This window comes from Sinocyclocheilus grahami, unplaced genomic scaffold (genome assembly GCF_001515645.1).
Source record: "Sinocyclocheilus grahami isolate Dianchi unplaced genomic scaffold, SAMN03320097.WGS_v1.1 scaffold329.1, whole genome shotgun sequence".
NCBI lineage: Eukaryota > Metazoa > Chordata > Actinopteri > Cypriniformes > Cyprinidae > Sinocyclocheilus > Sinocyclocheilus grahami.
The window spans coordinates 863,161-879,414 of NW_015505508.1; the positions used below are offsets into that span (position 1 = coordinate 863,161).

Sequence of the window (16,254 nt, forward strand, 5' to 3'; positions counted from 1 at the left end):
CTCAGAACTCCGTTAACAGATTTTCCTTCCTCTGAAACTGTATGTGTGTGTGTATGTGTGTTTTAGCTTAAGTTTATGTAATCTAGAATAGCCAATAAATTTCATGTTTCATTTATAAATAATCGATTGTCTGGTGTCGAATTTCAAGGTTAAAACTATTGCCAGAAAGATCCCTTGCTTGCTACCTAGCTCGTGGCTTACTGATAATGATTACCTCTTTAATCATAATTATCATAATTGTATTTCACCCGTGGCCAGGGAGAATACAAAAATTACATATTCAATTGGTAATATACACTGACATCAACTTCTCGCTGGCCGAGTAGCTGATAGAGTGTAAACTATCAAATTTAGAATCAATTCGAATCAGGTTGAATTAGGCTCTTCAAATCCGAGTCCTATCAAAACCTGAATCAATAATAATAATTAATTCCCTTACAACTGAGTTAAAATTCCTTACATCATTCCATTAAACAAATTAAAATGGTAACACAAAACTAAATATATTACTATGGAATATACTGTATCAAAAGGCTACAGAACAGATAAAATCTGAGAAATTCGTTATTTCAAACCTTTAATTTTAAATATATGGGGCATCTTTGTCATTTTATTGTATTTCCCCCCTTTGGCTCTGGTCAATTTCCATATAATAAAAGTAGTCTAAAATGAAAAAAACAACAACATAAAACACTACAAAAGGATCATAAAAGAGCATATGATTGTTCTGTATGAGGAACAGACTGAAATGGAAATAATTATTCACCAAAAATATCATAACTCATTTATGATGATGATAAATTTTATGATTATCATATGGTTTCAGAAGGCGTACAGAAATAAACACAATGGATAAGCAAATAATTATAGTGCACAATGTATATGGACTCCTTTTGTGATACTTTTATTGTGCTTTTTTTGCACTTTTAATCAACAGTGTTTCAAGCTGCTAATCATTAAGGTGATCTGGGGTTAGCTGAGGTCTAAAACACAAATGCTAAATGACATCTTATCTCACACTAGTGTAATATCCTAATCATATGTGAGACCAAGCCTCAGGGAGGGATTTTATGCCACACCTTGAAATCTAGGCCTAAGGACTGCAAACAGGTTTAGTATCTGGCTTTTATCTCAGTTTATATCTTAAACTGCCTTTAAATGCACAGACCGAAGCGGAGCTGTGTATAAAGTATTTAGGAATTATGCTACAACCCGTTTTAACCCTCAGTTAGAAGACACTGATAAATAGGCAAACATCACCAAAATAAAGCAAACAAAATGGCTTTGGAGAATACCTACTGCTCATGTGTAATAACTACCGCTGGCAAAAAGTCATGGGGGATTTGGAGACTGTTGCCAAGAAAGGAGGTTCAATCAATAACCAATCTGTTGAAGTTTTATTCTGTGACAACATTCTTAATTAAGAGCCACTGTGGGCATGTCTGCGAGGGGCTGAGAAACACAGGCACCAATGGGCTTGATATAGGACAACCACTTTCCGGTGCTGAGCACAATGGAGAGTTATAGCTTGGTTTAAGGCAACAGAAATGAGAACTTCACGCTACCTAACTCACAGCGGATCATCTATGTCAAGAAACTCTAAATCACAAATGTTCTTGTTCCTGTAACCTTGTTTTTTGTGCCTTAATACATGTAAAGTAGCACACTGGCTGGCTGGAAGAACACATCCCATGTGGTGAGCAGAAGTGCCTGAGAGATATATAGACTCTTCATTATATGATGCCGATAACGCAAAGTGCCGCTCAGATGTTATTAATCAGCGAGGGCTGATGAGCTGCAAACATTCAGTCCTTGATTCAGTGATTGGATCCCTTATCATGAAACCCGCTCTTCACCTAAAATGAGGTGAAGGACATTATCACAATTTATTGAGTTCACTTAATTCGTTGGGAATGCAAAGAGAGAGAGAGAGATACTGTTCAGCTTTAAGCTCATATGCTCGTCTAAAGGTGTCTTTAAACACTTTTATGTCATTCTTCCAAACCTGCATGACTGTCTCTTTTCTATGGAACAAAAAAAAGATAAATTTCTGAGGAAAATCCTTGCTGATTGTTTACATGATGATGGGGACTGGGACTGTCAAGCTTTAAAATGACAAAAAAAACACACTATAATATTCATAAAAGTAGTTCATCTGATGTCAAACCTGATGGAGTGTATCTACTGGTTGAAGTCAATGAGATTCTTTGGGTGTTTCTTTGGTCATTTTTGAGTTTGACAACTTCAGTCACTTTCACTTCGATAATAAAGTGGCCAAAAACTCTTCACATCTGTGGCCTGTAGAAAAAGGAAAATGATACAGGTTTGGAACAACATAAGGGTAAGTAAAATTAAATGATCACAGAATTTTTATTTTTAATTAAACTAGACCACAAAATGGCATACCATATGCCAAAAAAAAAGAATTTATTTACTTCATCATCATTTTTAAATTGTTTATAAAAAGTATTCAAATTTTTTTTATTTAATGTTTTATAATCATCATTTCATGTTTCTACATTAATAATTGAATACTTGAAAAACATTAATTTCATAATATAAAAATATCTGCTAGTGTAAATGCATTCATGCATTCTTTGTGCAGAATTATACTGTCAATGCACCCTTTTGTTGTGTACATTGCCTCTTCAGCTATTGTGCCCTGCAGTGTGAAGGCAATATAACAGAAGTGATAATTAACAGAAATAAATCACAAAAGAAGAAATCTCTCTCCATCAGCACAAGAATTCTGCAATCAGATTTTCACATTTCACATCCAGTTGGTCTATTCAATGACTGCTGAACAGGCATGTGTCAGGTCTGAAACTGCACACCCAATGCCGAGCTTCTGTTCCACCGTGCAGCGAGTGTTTTCTGACAGCTTGAAAAATTCCTTGAGTTGTATCCCCAAGACAGACACAGCTTACTGTGCAAGCCGTGAAGGCAAGATATACAGCAAAAGCAACATCCACAACATTCACAACCCTAGCTATGTATTTAATGAGAAAGATTTATGAAAGTTTATTGAAAAAGAACAGTCTTTTTTCCCCCCAGATTTCTTGTGGAAAGTGGAAAAACATGCATTAATGTAGCGGTTTGCCACAGGTCTTACTGCAGCCCCAGGGTTAAAGCTGCACCTTGTGCTATTTTTAAATGTTTAAAAGCATCACTTTTATGTAATAGCTACATTTAGACCATGTCTATCTCAAAGTACACATTTTATTCTGTATTCCTCAGATAAACATCCACATTTGCTCCACATACTGAAATGATTAAGCCTTGGGAAAACCATGAAACTACATTAATACACAACAGATACTGAGATGTAAATAGGGTCTCATAGGGCTTGAAAACTTAAGCACTGAAACACTTTCACCATGCAAAAATAAGTAACTACCACTTATATGACAATCAGGGCTAAAACTAAAAACAGAACGAAGCACTCTAACGCACAACAACCAATGAATTTCATTTAATGATTGAATCTTTAAAGGGGTCATATGATGTTGCTAAAAAAAACATTATTTTGTGTATTTGGTTTAATGAAATGTGTTTATGCAGTTTAAGGTTAAAAAAACTATTATTTTCCGCATACTGTACATTATTGTTTCTCCTCTATGCCCCGCCTTCCTGAAACGCGTCGATTTTTACAAAGCTCATCGGTCTGAAAAGTGAGGTGTGCTCTGATTGGCCAGCTATCTAGTACGTTGTGATTGGCCGAATACCTCAAGCGTGTGACGGAAATGTTACGCCCCTTACCATACTGTGATGGCGTGTCCCGGCCAGAGCGACGAGACAAAAACATTAAAACCTATTATAAATGAGGCATTTGTTGCATCCAGTGGGGACATAATTATACGTATATATTATATAATTATATAATTGTGTTGTATCGCGCTGCTTAAACATAAAACCATGTCTGCATTTGGGATTGGAGACATGACAAACAACAAGCGCTACTCTACACTGCTCAAAACTCACGTTTGAATCATCAGTGGCAAATCCTTAAAATGAAAACGTACTTACAGTCTGTGAGTCAGAACAGCCGGCATTGTAGTCTACTCTCCCAGGATCAGGAAACAGTCCTCCCTAAAATGTGCTGCACACATCTGAATATTTGGGTTGAACTGTTCTGGAACAGAGTTGTAAATACAACTTAACCACTGATTTCTAGTCGTGTCCTCTTTTGGAAGGCCAAACAAAGTATTTTCGCAACGAAACACAGTGTCACACACAGCGGGCTAGAGTGAGCAGAGGCCGGGGGCTAGAGTGAGCAGCGGGCGGGCTTGAGAACGGCGCGGCCGGCGGACTCGACGAAGGAGCGACCGGCGGGTTTGCGGCAACCACATGTGACGACCCCGGGCTGGACTCGCTTTCACAACGAAACACACAGAACACAAACAACACATGTCTTCACGACATGGCGGCAGCAACAATACTACAGAGAGAATAAAAGTTATGCCTTCTTTCTTTGAGTGAACATTTGGGCGGCGTTATGCAAATCTTCCCACATCGTGACGTAGACATGTGGGGGCGTGTTAGAACGAGCCGTTTTAGGTAGGCGTGGTTGACTCTTAACTTTTATAAAGAATATCTCTTTGGATTTGAGACTTTAGTTTTGAGACTTTAGATCTTCTTTATGCACCAAGAGCTTGTAACACTTCTAAGAGAAAGGACAAATTTAAATCGCATCATATGACCCCTTTAACCAATTAACCTACATATTTCAAGATGTATTCCCATGTGAAAATGAGTCACTGGTGAAGCACCTGGAAGGTGTAGTAAAATCAAAAAGAGACGTTCAAACAGAGAGAGAAAGGATCAAACTTAACTAACAACCACTGCAGTTTACAAAAGCCTCCTGTTTCCTGACAGGCTTGTGTCGTGTTTTGAAAACATAATTCATCTGGTGAAAGATTTCAGCACTGTGGCCTCATACTGGGACTGCCTCTGCAAAGACAGCTGGGTGAAACATCTTGAAAATAATTTTTTTTCAGCCACAAAGGTTGAGAACTTGAGATAGACAGGAATGACAAATCAGAGCATGAGTATTAAACCTCTTTACGGTGCAAACGGCTACTTGAGGTTCTACCTGCTTTGTCTGACAAGAGGAAATTTGATAGGGCTCGGATACTCAGAACCGTATCTCACCATAAGGACAAACGGGCATGAAGAGATAAATGAGTTTCATTTCAAAAATTAAATTCCACTTGAAAACGACTAGACCAAGTCAAGAGTATCGTATAAATCTGAGCCGCAGTGCTTAAGATTCTCCCCGTTGTAAAGAGAGCTCAAAGTCGAGTATTTCAAAGTCATTACATCATCAACACAGCTGTGGATCATCAAAATCATTAGATATGGTTGTGCAACTCCATCTGACACCAAACAACCAGACAAGAGGTTATGTTTAATTAAATTCAACCACGAATAACAATAAGCCGATATAATGACTTGCAAACTGGACCCGTTGACGCATTGTGTGTTGTGCAGGCAATTTACTTTAAGATATTCATAGCCTTTCTCAGAATCCACGCTATTCGTGGCTTCCATCTAGACCTTTTCAGATATTCAATGTTTCCATAATGGTAACAATTTAGAGATGAACCTGCATGCAAATAATCCTAAGTTGCTTTGCTGGTGCCAGGACTTCAACAGAAAGCACTACTGCAGGCCCCAAAAGGCAGCCGCAGAGAGTCTCAGAAAAAAGCAGTGTGAGCTGTCAAGGGAATAATGACAGCAGCCATCTATGAATCACTGTGAGCACTGGATTCCTCAGCTCCACTTGTTTTTTTTTTCTTCTTCTTTCCTTTGCGAAGGCAGAGACAACATCCAGCACTGAGCTGTCCCCAGCCAACCGCAGCACAACTTGAGCGAGGGGCTATGAGCCGGGACTTCTGTTAAGAACCTCAAAGCTTTCAAGAAGAGAGGGCCTTTTGAAGGATAAACCACAGGATTAGATTAGTCCATCCTCTTGGGTTACAGAGCTGGGCATCTTCCCTTTTTTTTATCTGGACCCCCAAGAGGCCGGCCATATTGCCATTGAGGGGATGTCCATCTTCTTTTCAGTGTGGGCTTCAAAAGAAAACCCCTGACAGGGAGCTTAAGAGAGAGAAAATATGATTCATGGCAAGCTTTTAATGCTCAAGGTGAATTGCCCTGCAAAAAGATCACCTCGATTGTGACTACAATACTGCAAGAGGACTAGAAGGGAGGTCAGGACACGCTGAAAAAAAAAAAAAAGCTGACCCCTGGGCGTTCTTTTTGGATTGTTTCTCACACAATTCCTTGGTTGGGCGCAAATTGATAGAGTTTTGATAGAGTCGCTGGAAAATAATAGAAATACATGTTCTTTGTGAACGCAGGCAAAACAGGGTTACAGGCTAAGAAATGCATCTGGGGAAGTTTCTCTGAAAACTACTGCAGCGTATAAATATATTACAAACAAAATGTAAGCAAAACCTATCAAATCAAATTAAATCATAAATAGGGGAAATGGATTTGGGACTCTAACACTGCACATTTATCATCCTAAGAGTGGAAAAAGGTAAAGTATTCTGCTTAATAATGATTAATGCAGATTGAATGCATCAGGGTGGCTTATTCAATGCAACAAAAAAAAAAATTCAAATCCAGCCCTACATTTTTGTTGAGATGGAAGAGCATGCACCCAGCTCGAGAAGAAATCTTCCTCTGAGCCTCTTTAAAATTTTAAACCTCGGCAGACTACTGATGTACTGCAAGACAGCCACTCTTAACTTTGTTAATTCAGCCGTGAGAGCACCTTCACCGTGTTTATTTATCTAGCCAAGCTCTACCTGAGGAGCTGCATGTCAAAAGCCATTAGGCTGACATCCCCTGAGCAAACCCTCCAAGCCAGTGAGAGAGCCCTGCTAACAGATACCCTTGAAATAAGCAGGAATGAGCAATGTCAAGGAACTTCACAGAGAACCTAAGAGTTCAAAACCTGTCAGCCCGTGAAAGTGTCTGAGGTCGCTGCTCATCATGACTCTCTTGATTGACAAAAATACATCAAGATGATAGCTGAAATTCTTGATTCAGTTCATGCAAAGCTTCTGAAAAATACCATGATTTTTAGCTCCAGCTGCATGCATGGAGCATTATTATGTATTTTTCTGGCATCTCCACATTAAAAGGATTAAACTGAAGTGTTGCTACTGTTATTATTAATTTAGAAAATGTTACAGTGCCAAGCTCTGACAGCATCAGCAAGAGTGAACAAATCCTGGCAAATATGATCACTACTTGCTTTTTCTCAACCCTGAGTGATTTCTAAGAGGATAAGAAGTGCTAAACCACACTCAGTCACAAATCTTTGATGAACGACACAAATTCTACAATCCACATGAAAATTTAACTTAGCCTACATCTTGTCATTTATAAATGTAATGCTTTGCAAACACAAGAAATGCCAATCTCCATCATCTGTGCCTTATAGCAGTGATAATACATGGCCTGGGGTTTGAGCAGAGTATGGCAAGCCAATATAACATTTATCCCTTAAAACTAAGTAGCACTTATTTTAATGACTAATAATTCATTAGAGGCAAGTACCTATTCAAACAGTCGCTAGTCACTAGAATTCATTGTATCCTAGTGGTCAATTGCTTCAAGTCAGTATCCCAAAAGTAATTGCAACTTTTGCCTTTGAAAAATGAATTATTCCCACTCAACTAGTTTGTATTCAAATTGTTGCTGGCACTCAAGTTTAATTAATAATTATTAAGGTACTCAAACATTTTTAGTTAGCTACTTATTCTACTAGTTAGCTACTACCCAGCAAACAGGGGACGTCCCCCGGACGTTCCGAACTTCCGTTTAGGTCCGCAGTACATCCGCTTTATAACGTTCGTGGGCAGACGTTCGGAGGACGTCCGGATTTGGTCCGCCGTGTAACGTTCGCTGGCGGATGTTTTGAGGACGTCCACTTATGTCCGCATTTGGTCCTCTTTTTGACGTTCGTTGGCGGACGTTTTGAGGATGTCCGGTTTTGGTCCTCTTTTTGACGTTCGCTGGCGGACGTTCGGAGGACATTCGTCGGAGCCAGTTTGCGAACGTCCCCGTTTCGTCCCTCATCTGCCATTTCCATTACAACACTTGAAAAATTCAGTCGCCCATGCGTGGGCTTTTATCATCAGACCTGACCAGTGTTGGGGAGTAACTAGTTACATGTAACTACATTACATAATTTAATTACAAAATAAATGTAACTGTAATCTGTTACAGTTACTGAGAAAAACATGTGAAATTAAATTACAGTTACTTATGAAAATGTTAATGATTACAAAGGGAGTTACATCTGAATATTTTCACACATATACATATTTAAAATATGAGACACCAATGTTTCAGGAGTTGAGGACACAGAATAGGACACATGCTTATTCGATAACTGTTTTATTTCCTATTTTGGTTTATGTATATGATTTTTTATTTTTTTTATTTTTAAGATGAACTGTTTTACAATTAAATTATTATAGGCCTAATCTTAATTCATGTGAAGAAGGATTCTGAAAGTCTGACAGTAATCAGTGTTGAGTACCACTGTAATGTTAACCCTGCCTGCTTTAAATGTTTCAAAATAATACAATTAAAACAATAGAAATTTAGAAAATTAAACAAAAAGTAATCAATGAAATCAGTTACATTACTTTAATAAAGTAACTGAAACAGTTACATTACTAAAGAAGTCTCTTCTCAGCAAGGCTGCTTTTAATTGTACAGTAAAAAAAAAATACATGCCTGATTCAAGAAGTGGGTCTGATGGCCAAAAATTATTATTTTACTAACTTTAATTAATTTTAAGTTACATTGTGCTTTGTTGGTATAATAATGTCTGCTAGAATGTTAAAAATGTTCAGTGTTAAATATTTTTAAATTGTTGTTTTGTAATTGATTTTTTTTCTTTCAAAAGCAAGACAAAACAGTAAAAATCACATTTTGGCTTTTTCATTTATGCAATGGTGAATTTCTTTTTGCAAAATACATGGGGGAAAAAACTTGAAAAACCGTGTTTGGTATTCGGCCCAGTGTTTCATTTTGTTCGGCTTCGGCCAAGAATTTTCATTTCGGTGCATGCCTATATATTACATATTACATTTTAAATAGGGTAACTTGTAATCTGTAACCTATTACATTTCCAAAGTAACCTTCCCAACACTGGACCTGACACCTTGCATCTCCGACAAAGAGAGTTGACAAAATTAAACTAAAATATAAACCCATATTTGATTTTAAAGGGTATCATTCCTTAAAACAAAATCCCTTTTTTTTAACTGTGATGATAATAGAATGCAAAATGCAAAAGAATGCAAAAAGTTTTGCAGATTGATATTATTATTATTTTTTACTATAGTATAATAGATTTGAATACATTGTAAAATGAAGTTAATGTTAAATTAATAATTTTCATTTCTGGAAAAAGAAAATAGGAATAACTTCTGTAATTAAAAATGTCATCAAATCAGGAGTCTGTTTTCAGCATTAAAACATCAAAATCATGATACCCTTCAATAATATAATTGAACATATAGGCTACAATTAGGTTTATGCACTCCCCATGCATGAAGAAAATAAGGTTGCATCCCAGGAGCTCTACAAGAATGTTATAGAGGGATTAATGCAGCCAAGGAAAACATGAAGAAAAGAAAGTGGAAAATAACACAGGTAAGACAAATAAATTAATTCTTTCCATTTACATATTAAACTGTTGGTAAGCCGACAAGAAAAGTTATTTAGGAAAATTATTATTTTAGTTATTGCATTTAAGACTGCTATACCATGTGCAGCTCAAAATAAAAAATGTTTTTTAATGTAGCCTATGTCCCAATGTGGCTATGAGCAAGTGTTGATCAAATGAGCACATGATCGAATGACATCACTTTAGGGCACCAGCATGTATCCATGGCAACGCTCAGCTGCGTAGTGACAGTTAACGGTCCTCGGTGATTCCTCAGACACGACCTTGAGTTTTGTAGACATTAGCTACCGTAATCACTGTGTATCTCGTAATGCTTACATTTTATGAAAAGTTTACCTTTTTAAACGTTTGCTGAAGTTGTCCCATACAGCTGCTGACGTTAGCCTATGTGAACACTTTCGAAGCTAACGTTAGCATGTAAAGCTGAAATGATTAAACGTATATAATATTGACAGATATTGAACTTAAATATTGAATTTCCATATGGTAAAAATGCACACCGATACGCCTATATGCGGCAAAAAGGCCTATAAATTTCGGACCGCTTGGTCTAAATCCAAATGTGTCCATGTTGTTGTTTTAGGTTAGAAGACAATGGGAAGAATTGCCATCGGACTAACCACAGCTGACAACTAGAGACGCACACACACACACGGAAAGAGCACCGCAACTTTACAATTGTTCAATTAAAATAAACTTATTTTGCTCCATACAACGTGTCTGTTGTCTTTGTTTAGCCTAAAAGTAAAATAAAATGACATTCAGAGGACTTAAAGCGAAAGTCCCCTAAATGTCCCAAATGGCCGCTGCACGTCCGGAGGACGTCTTCGCGAACGTCCGCTCGACGTCAAGGGGACCCTACACGCTGACGTCCGGGGGACATTCGCAGAGGCCATTTAGGGGACGTCCTGGGGACCTTTTTTTGTTAGCTGAGTAACTATTCAAATACTTGATATCTATTCCAGTTTTCCTACTAGCATATATTCCTTTACTATTAACAATCTTGCTAGTAAGAATTAAGGACCATTCTGACTAGTCCTTACAAAAAAGTTAATTGTATCTAGCGAGAAATGTCACAGCAAATATCAAGATGTCTCATAAATATTTATTAGACACTTAAGAATACTTAAGAAGTAACTAGTTATTTACTAGTAACACGCAGTATCAGCAACAACTGGACTAGGCAAAACTTAATATATGAAACACAAATACAGATTAATTGGTTAAAAAATGTAGCAAAAGAAATAATAGGCTAACTAGCACATGACGTAAAGGAACTTGTAACAATATATACCAGTAAGTTTTAAGCACTAAATATTAAAAGAGCCTGCCATAGTGTACACTTACCTGGAGTTTGAACTGTTCCAGTAGACCTCATGTCTGTCTGAGATGATCCGGTCGTCCGACCATACGGAGACCCAACACACTACCGTAAAAACCACCAGCGGCAACTCCATTTGAGTTGTTATACTAGTCCTCACCTCCAAACGAAAAATCACGGTCGCTTATTTTAGAGACAACTTTTCAAATACCTGCTTGCTTGAGTGAATGCATATACGCAGTTTTGAGCATCACAAGAACGCTTGTAATCCAGAGCGATTTTCATTCCTTCCGAGCGAATGAGCAGCATTACTTTCTGTAGCGTAGGCTACTTCATAAACTGCACACATTTGATGTTCCTTTTAGGGAAAAATTCATTACAATTGTTTTTTATGCTGCAAAAGGTCTCCAATGTGGTCCACGGTAATTTTCTAGCGCGCTGTCAGAAATCCGTCCCATCATCTAAACGCGGGACAGTCTGATGCGCGTCTCGAGCCTCCTACAGTGATGCTCCCCGTTTGCAGCGCTGCAACTTCCAGATACCTCTACCCCATGTGGTCTGCGCGAGCAGCACACATGAAACACATCCCCGTCTGTAACGCACGCCTTTCTGATTCGCGTTTCCTCAGCGCTCCATCTTATTCGCACGAGTTATGTTAGTTGTTGGCGGAATCGTGTTGTTTCTGGCTGGCTCCAGCTGAAAAGCAGCTATCCTACGCATATCTCAAGCCGTTTGCACGAGACCTCTGTGTCCTGGAGGGACAAAGGCAATTTTGCCCCATTCTGCCTTAGACATCTATGCCTTTGCTCATTCTTTGGATCAGCTTTTCGGATCTGATAAATGTTCAGCTTCGATCGACTAAATTGTATACGCTTTCTAAGGCATCTGACTCGCGCACTTCATCATAATTCATCGGTTCATCCTGAATCTGATTCGTGTGCGACAGTTCTCATCAGCGGTGTACCTTCAGGAGGGGGCGGGGCCTGAACGAGCGCTCTTCAAACTCACCTCTGCAATTTACTTCATCTCAAGACTATTCATATGAGTCTTTAAATTGCTTTCTTGAGAATTTCAGCAACTTCCTTTTACAGCAGTTGTTATCAACTGTTGTCCAAAATAACATTCAAAAGCCCTCATTTTTGCAGGCTATTCTGGTACTTCAGCTTTGAAGCTGCTTGCTTTTTTATTAACAAAAACTAGAAGCATCAATAGACAACATAATAAACCACATTTCTGTGAACTATAGGCTCTGCAATAAACACAACATAAGAATGTCAATTTATATCTTGTACATTTTCATTCTCTTCTCTCTCATTATAAAGTAATAGTTCAACCAAAAATGAAAAATTGCTGAAAATTTACTTTAAATTTAGCATTGCTTCACTAGCTCACCAATGGATCCTCTGCAGTGAATGGGTGCCGTCAGAATCAGAGTGCAAACAGCTGATAAATGCATCACAATAATCCACAAGCAGTCCACACAAATCCACTCCATCAATTAACATATTATAATGTGAAAAACTGTTTGTAACAATTAAATCCATAAAGGTATTTTAACTTTAAACCATTGGTTCTGGCCAAAATGGGAGTCTATAATCTATAATAAGACTTCCAGTGAATCCATCCCGTTGTCCTTTCACATCAAAATCCACCAACATATTTGTTTAGAACTGGTTTGGACCGTTTTTACTAGTAAATGTAGCTTGAGCTGTGCATATTTCTTTCCTGATTAAAAAAAGACAGATTTTTAACTGGAGAAAAAATAATATGGACAGAGAACTCATATTTTAGCCAGCAGCAGTTTGAAGTTAAAAACATCTTAATGTTTGTTTATTATAAACATACAGCTTTTTGCTTCAAGAATTTAACTGATCAGCTGGAGTCATGTGGATTATTGTGAGATTTTTATCAGCTGCTTAAACTCTCATTTTGACGGCACCCATTCACTGCAGAGGATCCGTTGGTGGGTAAGTAATCCAATCCAAAGAAACAAACTTATCTTGGATGGCCTGAGAGTGAGTACATTTTCAACAAGTTTTCATTTTTGGGTGAACCAGTCCTTTAAAGGAATAGTTCACCCAACAATGAAAATGTTGTCATCATTTACGCCCGCTCATGTCATTCCAAACCTGTATAAGTTTCTTTCTCATGTTGAACACAAAAGAAGATATTTTGAAGAATTCTGAAGAACTAAACAGTTATTGGTCCCCATTGACTTCCATAGTAGGGAAAGAAATACTATGGAAGTCATTAGGGACCATCAACTGATTACCAGCATTCTTCAAAATATCTTAATGAACTTTTCCACAACATTCTAATTTATTGAGATGCACCTGTATGTTTAACATGAGAAAGAAACTAGTTTGGAACCAAATGAGGGTGAGTAAATAATGACAATCTTCATTTTTGGGTGAACTATTCCTTTAAGATAAATAATTTCTTCTATCAGTCCCCTCCAAAGTTTGCTGGGAAAACTACTGCTCTATTCATAATTAAATGCCTTGAAAGAATAAATGAACTACATTTCCCCTTGATTAATTATCTTACAAATGTACTGAAATATCAAGCAGAAAATAGCATGGGAGGCAAACTATTTAAGTATCTGAAAAACCGAGTTTGGTATAGCACTAGAAGATAACTTTCTCAATAATATGGATTGGCACCTCTTTAAATAAGCTGCTTTAACTGATCCAATAAAGAAATTCTCTGAACCGTGAAAAACGGTTGGCCCAATGCCTCTCAATTCTATGAACGCACCAAAACTACTGGGGCCATTCCTGAGTCTGTGACATGTAGGTCCCCAGTATAGGTCACCACAATTTTAACAAAGTCATTTTTATACACACACACACTTGACCCAATCAATCAATCAGATGGTCTGTTACCGTCCTGATGCCTCAATAATCCTAATCAGGTGGACGTCTGAATTTTGGATCTGCATTTATTTATTTGGATATGAAATACATTTGCATGTTTCATGTATATCTTTTTGATTGCAGAGATGTGCACCAGAGGCATACTAAGGATTCTGACCCTGAGAAAAGCAGGCAATACTTTCAGAAAATGAGAAAGTGATGGGGGGAATGGGGTAACATAGGCAAGAAAAAGTGATTTATGAAAGAAATAAGAATGCTGAAAGAAAACAGTAAAGCCAAAGCCAAACTATTTTATTAGTACACAACCCAAGCAAGTCTAGTCCAGTGACCCTAAAGGTGACTAGATTTAGGCTAGGTTTTATTGAAACATAGATTTGGTGTAGATTTAGGCATCGCACATTGGCTAAATTTAACAACATATCCCAAGCCCTAACCTATAATCTCCCCTTTCCTTCACCAAATACAAATCTCAACTCCATCCATAATTTTACCCTTTCCACCTGAACTAGGTATATTGTTACTTCATATTTACAATGGCTCTTATTGATTGATGAACATTCATTCTGTTGTTGGCAATTCAACCTTAAATCCACAAACACATTGCACACGGTGATATAGTCCTGACAAAAAGTATATAGGCTTTGAGCTGGGTATATTTTGTGTTGTGAAATGTAAATGTAACTATTACTTAACCAGGTGACATTTACCATAGCGCTCGTCTTAAGACTTATAAAATGTCTTACAAGCTCCTCTTTAAATGAAAAAAAAAAAGACACTTAGAAACGCTAATTGTTCATAAGTACTAAAACCCATAAGGCACCGAGATGTAGGAATGACCCAGTTTTTAACCTTAAGCTAGTGCGCCACCTGCTGTTCAAGGAACACCATAACATTAATTTAAGCGAGATCTTCATTCATATTATGCAAAATAAAAAGTAGACCTAGTTTTTGATCTCTCTACCTTTCACTTTGAAAGTGCATATGCATATGGCTCCTGCTTGATGCATCCAAATATGAAGTCATAATGGTAATAAGGTATAGAAACACACAATGACATAAGAGTTTAAATTAGCAATGCAGTATGTAAAAAAGAAATAAAGAAATGCATTTCAGTAATATTTCAGCCTAGACTGCAGACTGTATCTTCATATACTCTATACACAACCTCCTTTTGAATATCACAATCCTAATAATTATTTTGAGCAATGTGCGGCTGCTCAATTATATAAAAAAAAAAAAAAAAAAAAAACTTCAAAAGTAAATTCATAAACTGATTTATCATCCTATATCCTAACAGCAAACAGATGGTGAGAAACAAGTTAGTGAAACCAATGAGTCATTAGAGGTCTCTCCCAAAAATGTAGGAAGGTTGATAAGAGAGACTGCTAACCACATGACAGAGCATACAGATGCAGAATGTGAAAAGGTCAAGATGTTTAAAAACGTCAGATATTAAAGAGACAAAGGGTAAAAGCAAGAAACAAAGATTTATTGAAGACAGAAAAAGTATGAGCATCTATATCAAAAGAAGGTTAAGCTTTCAAGAGAGCAATTACATGTTCAGACACAATGCATTGGAATCTCTTTTAATATTGTGTAATAAAAAAAGGAAGGCTCAGCAATGAGCTGAATGTCTGCTATTACCTTATCAAAATATACATGTTTGCCACAGAAATTGTTGATTTTCAATTACTTGTACAAAACAAATTATATACAGTAGCCCTCGCCCACTCCGTCTCTCAACATTACATTCATACTGGGAAAAAACAAGGAAGTATAACTAACGCAATAGAAAGGAGTTCTGTTGCTACTTTAAGACTTTTGTTTGGTTCTGTTCTCTGATAACAGAAATAATAATTTGATACATACTTTAGGTCAAAAAGCCCTACATCTTCTCTAATTTGTAATATTTTCTTTTCAAGATCGTGTGTTGCTTCTTGTAAACAAAAGGCAATAATATACACATAGGCAGTAAAACAATTTTTCCACCTTCAGCCCACTAAAATAAAAGCTGTTGAAAAAATACAAAAAAAACCCCACACTGAATCGCTGCACAGTAAAGACACACCTCTATAAGATAATCAAAAACTGGCTGGCAGAACATGGAAGATGCTTTGGTCCATCATGCTACTCTTCAGGAAAAATACAAAAACACCCACACAAACAAGCGCAACACCTGTCAGTAACGCCAATATTCTGCTAAATTGCAAAGGATAAAATAAATTGAGAATTTCCCTCTATAGTACAAATTGAAAATAAAAGGGAATGTCTGCACATCAAGACTCATGCCACAAGCAACATGAAATGGATGCATCAGAAAGACCATGGCCTTAACATTC

The 16,254-nt window shown here is 37.2% G+C and overlaps 1 protein-coding gene across 1 annotated transcript in view; it reads right to left on the minus strand.

Moving 5' to 3' along the window:
• The window catches only part of LOC107602547 (ephrin-A2-like), a 63,570-nt gene extending 52,358 nt beyond the window's left edge, over nt 1–11,212 (minus strand). Inside the window, exon 1 of the mRNA XM_016295073.1 lies at nt 11,066–11,212. Within this exon, the coding sequence (XP_016150559.1) occupies nt 11,066–11,175 (110 nt within the window). The 5' untranslated portion in view covers nt 11,176–11,212. The remainder of the gene's footprint in view (nt 1–11,065) is intronic.
• Between the last annotated feature and the right edge of the window lie 5,042 nt (nt 11,213–16,254).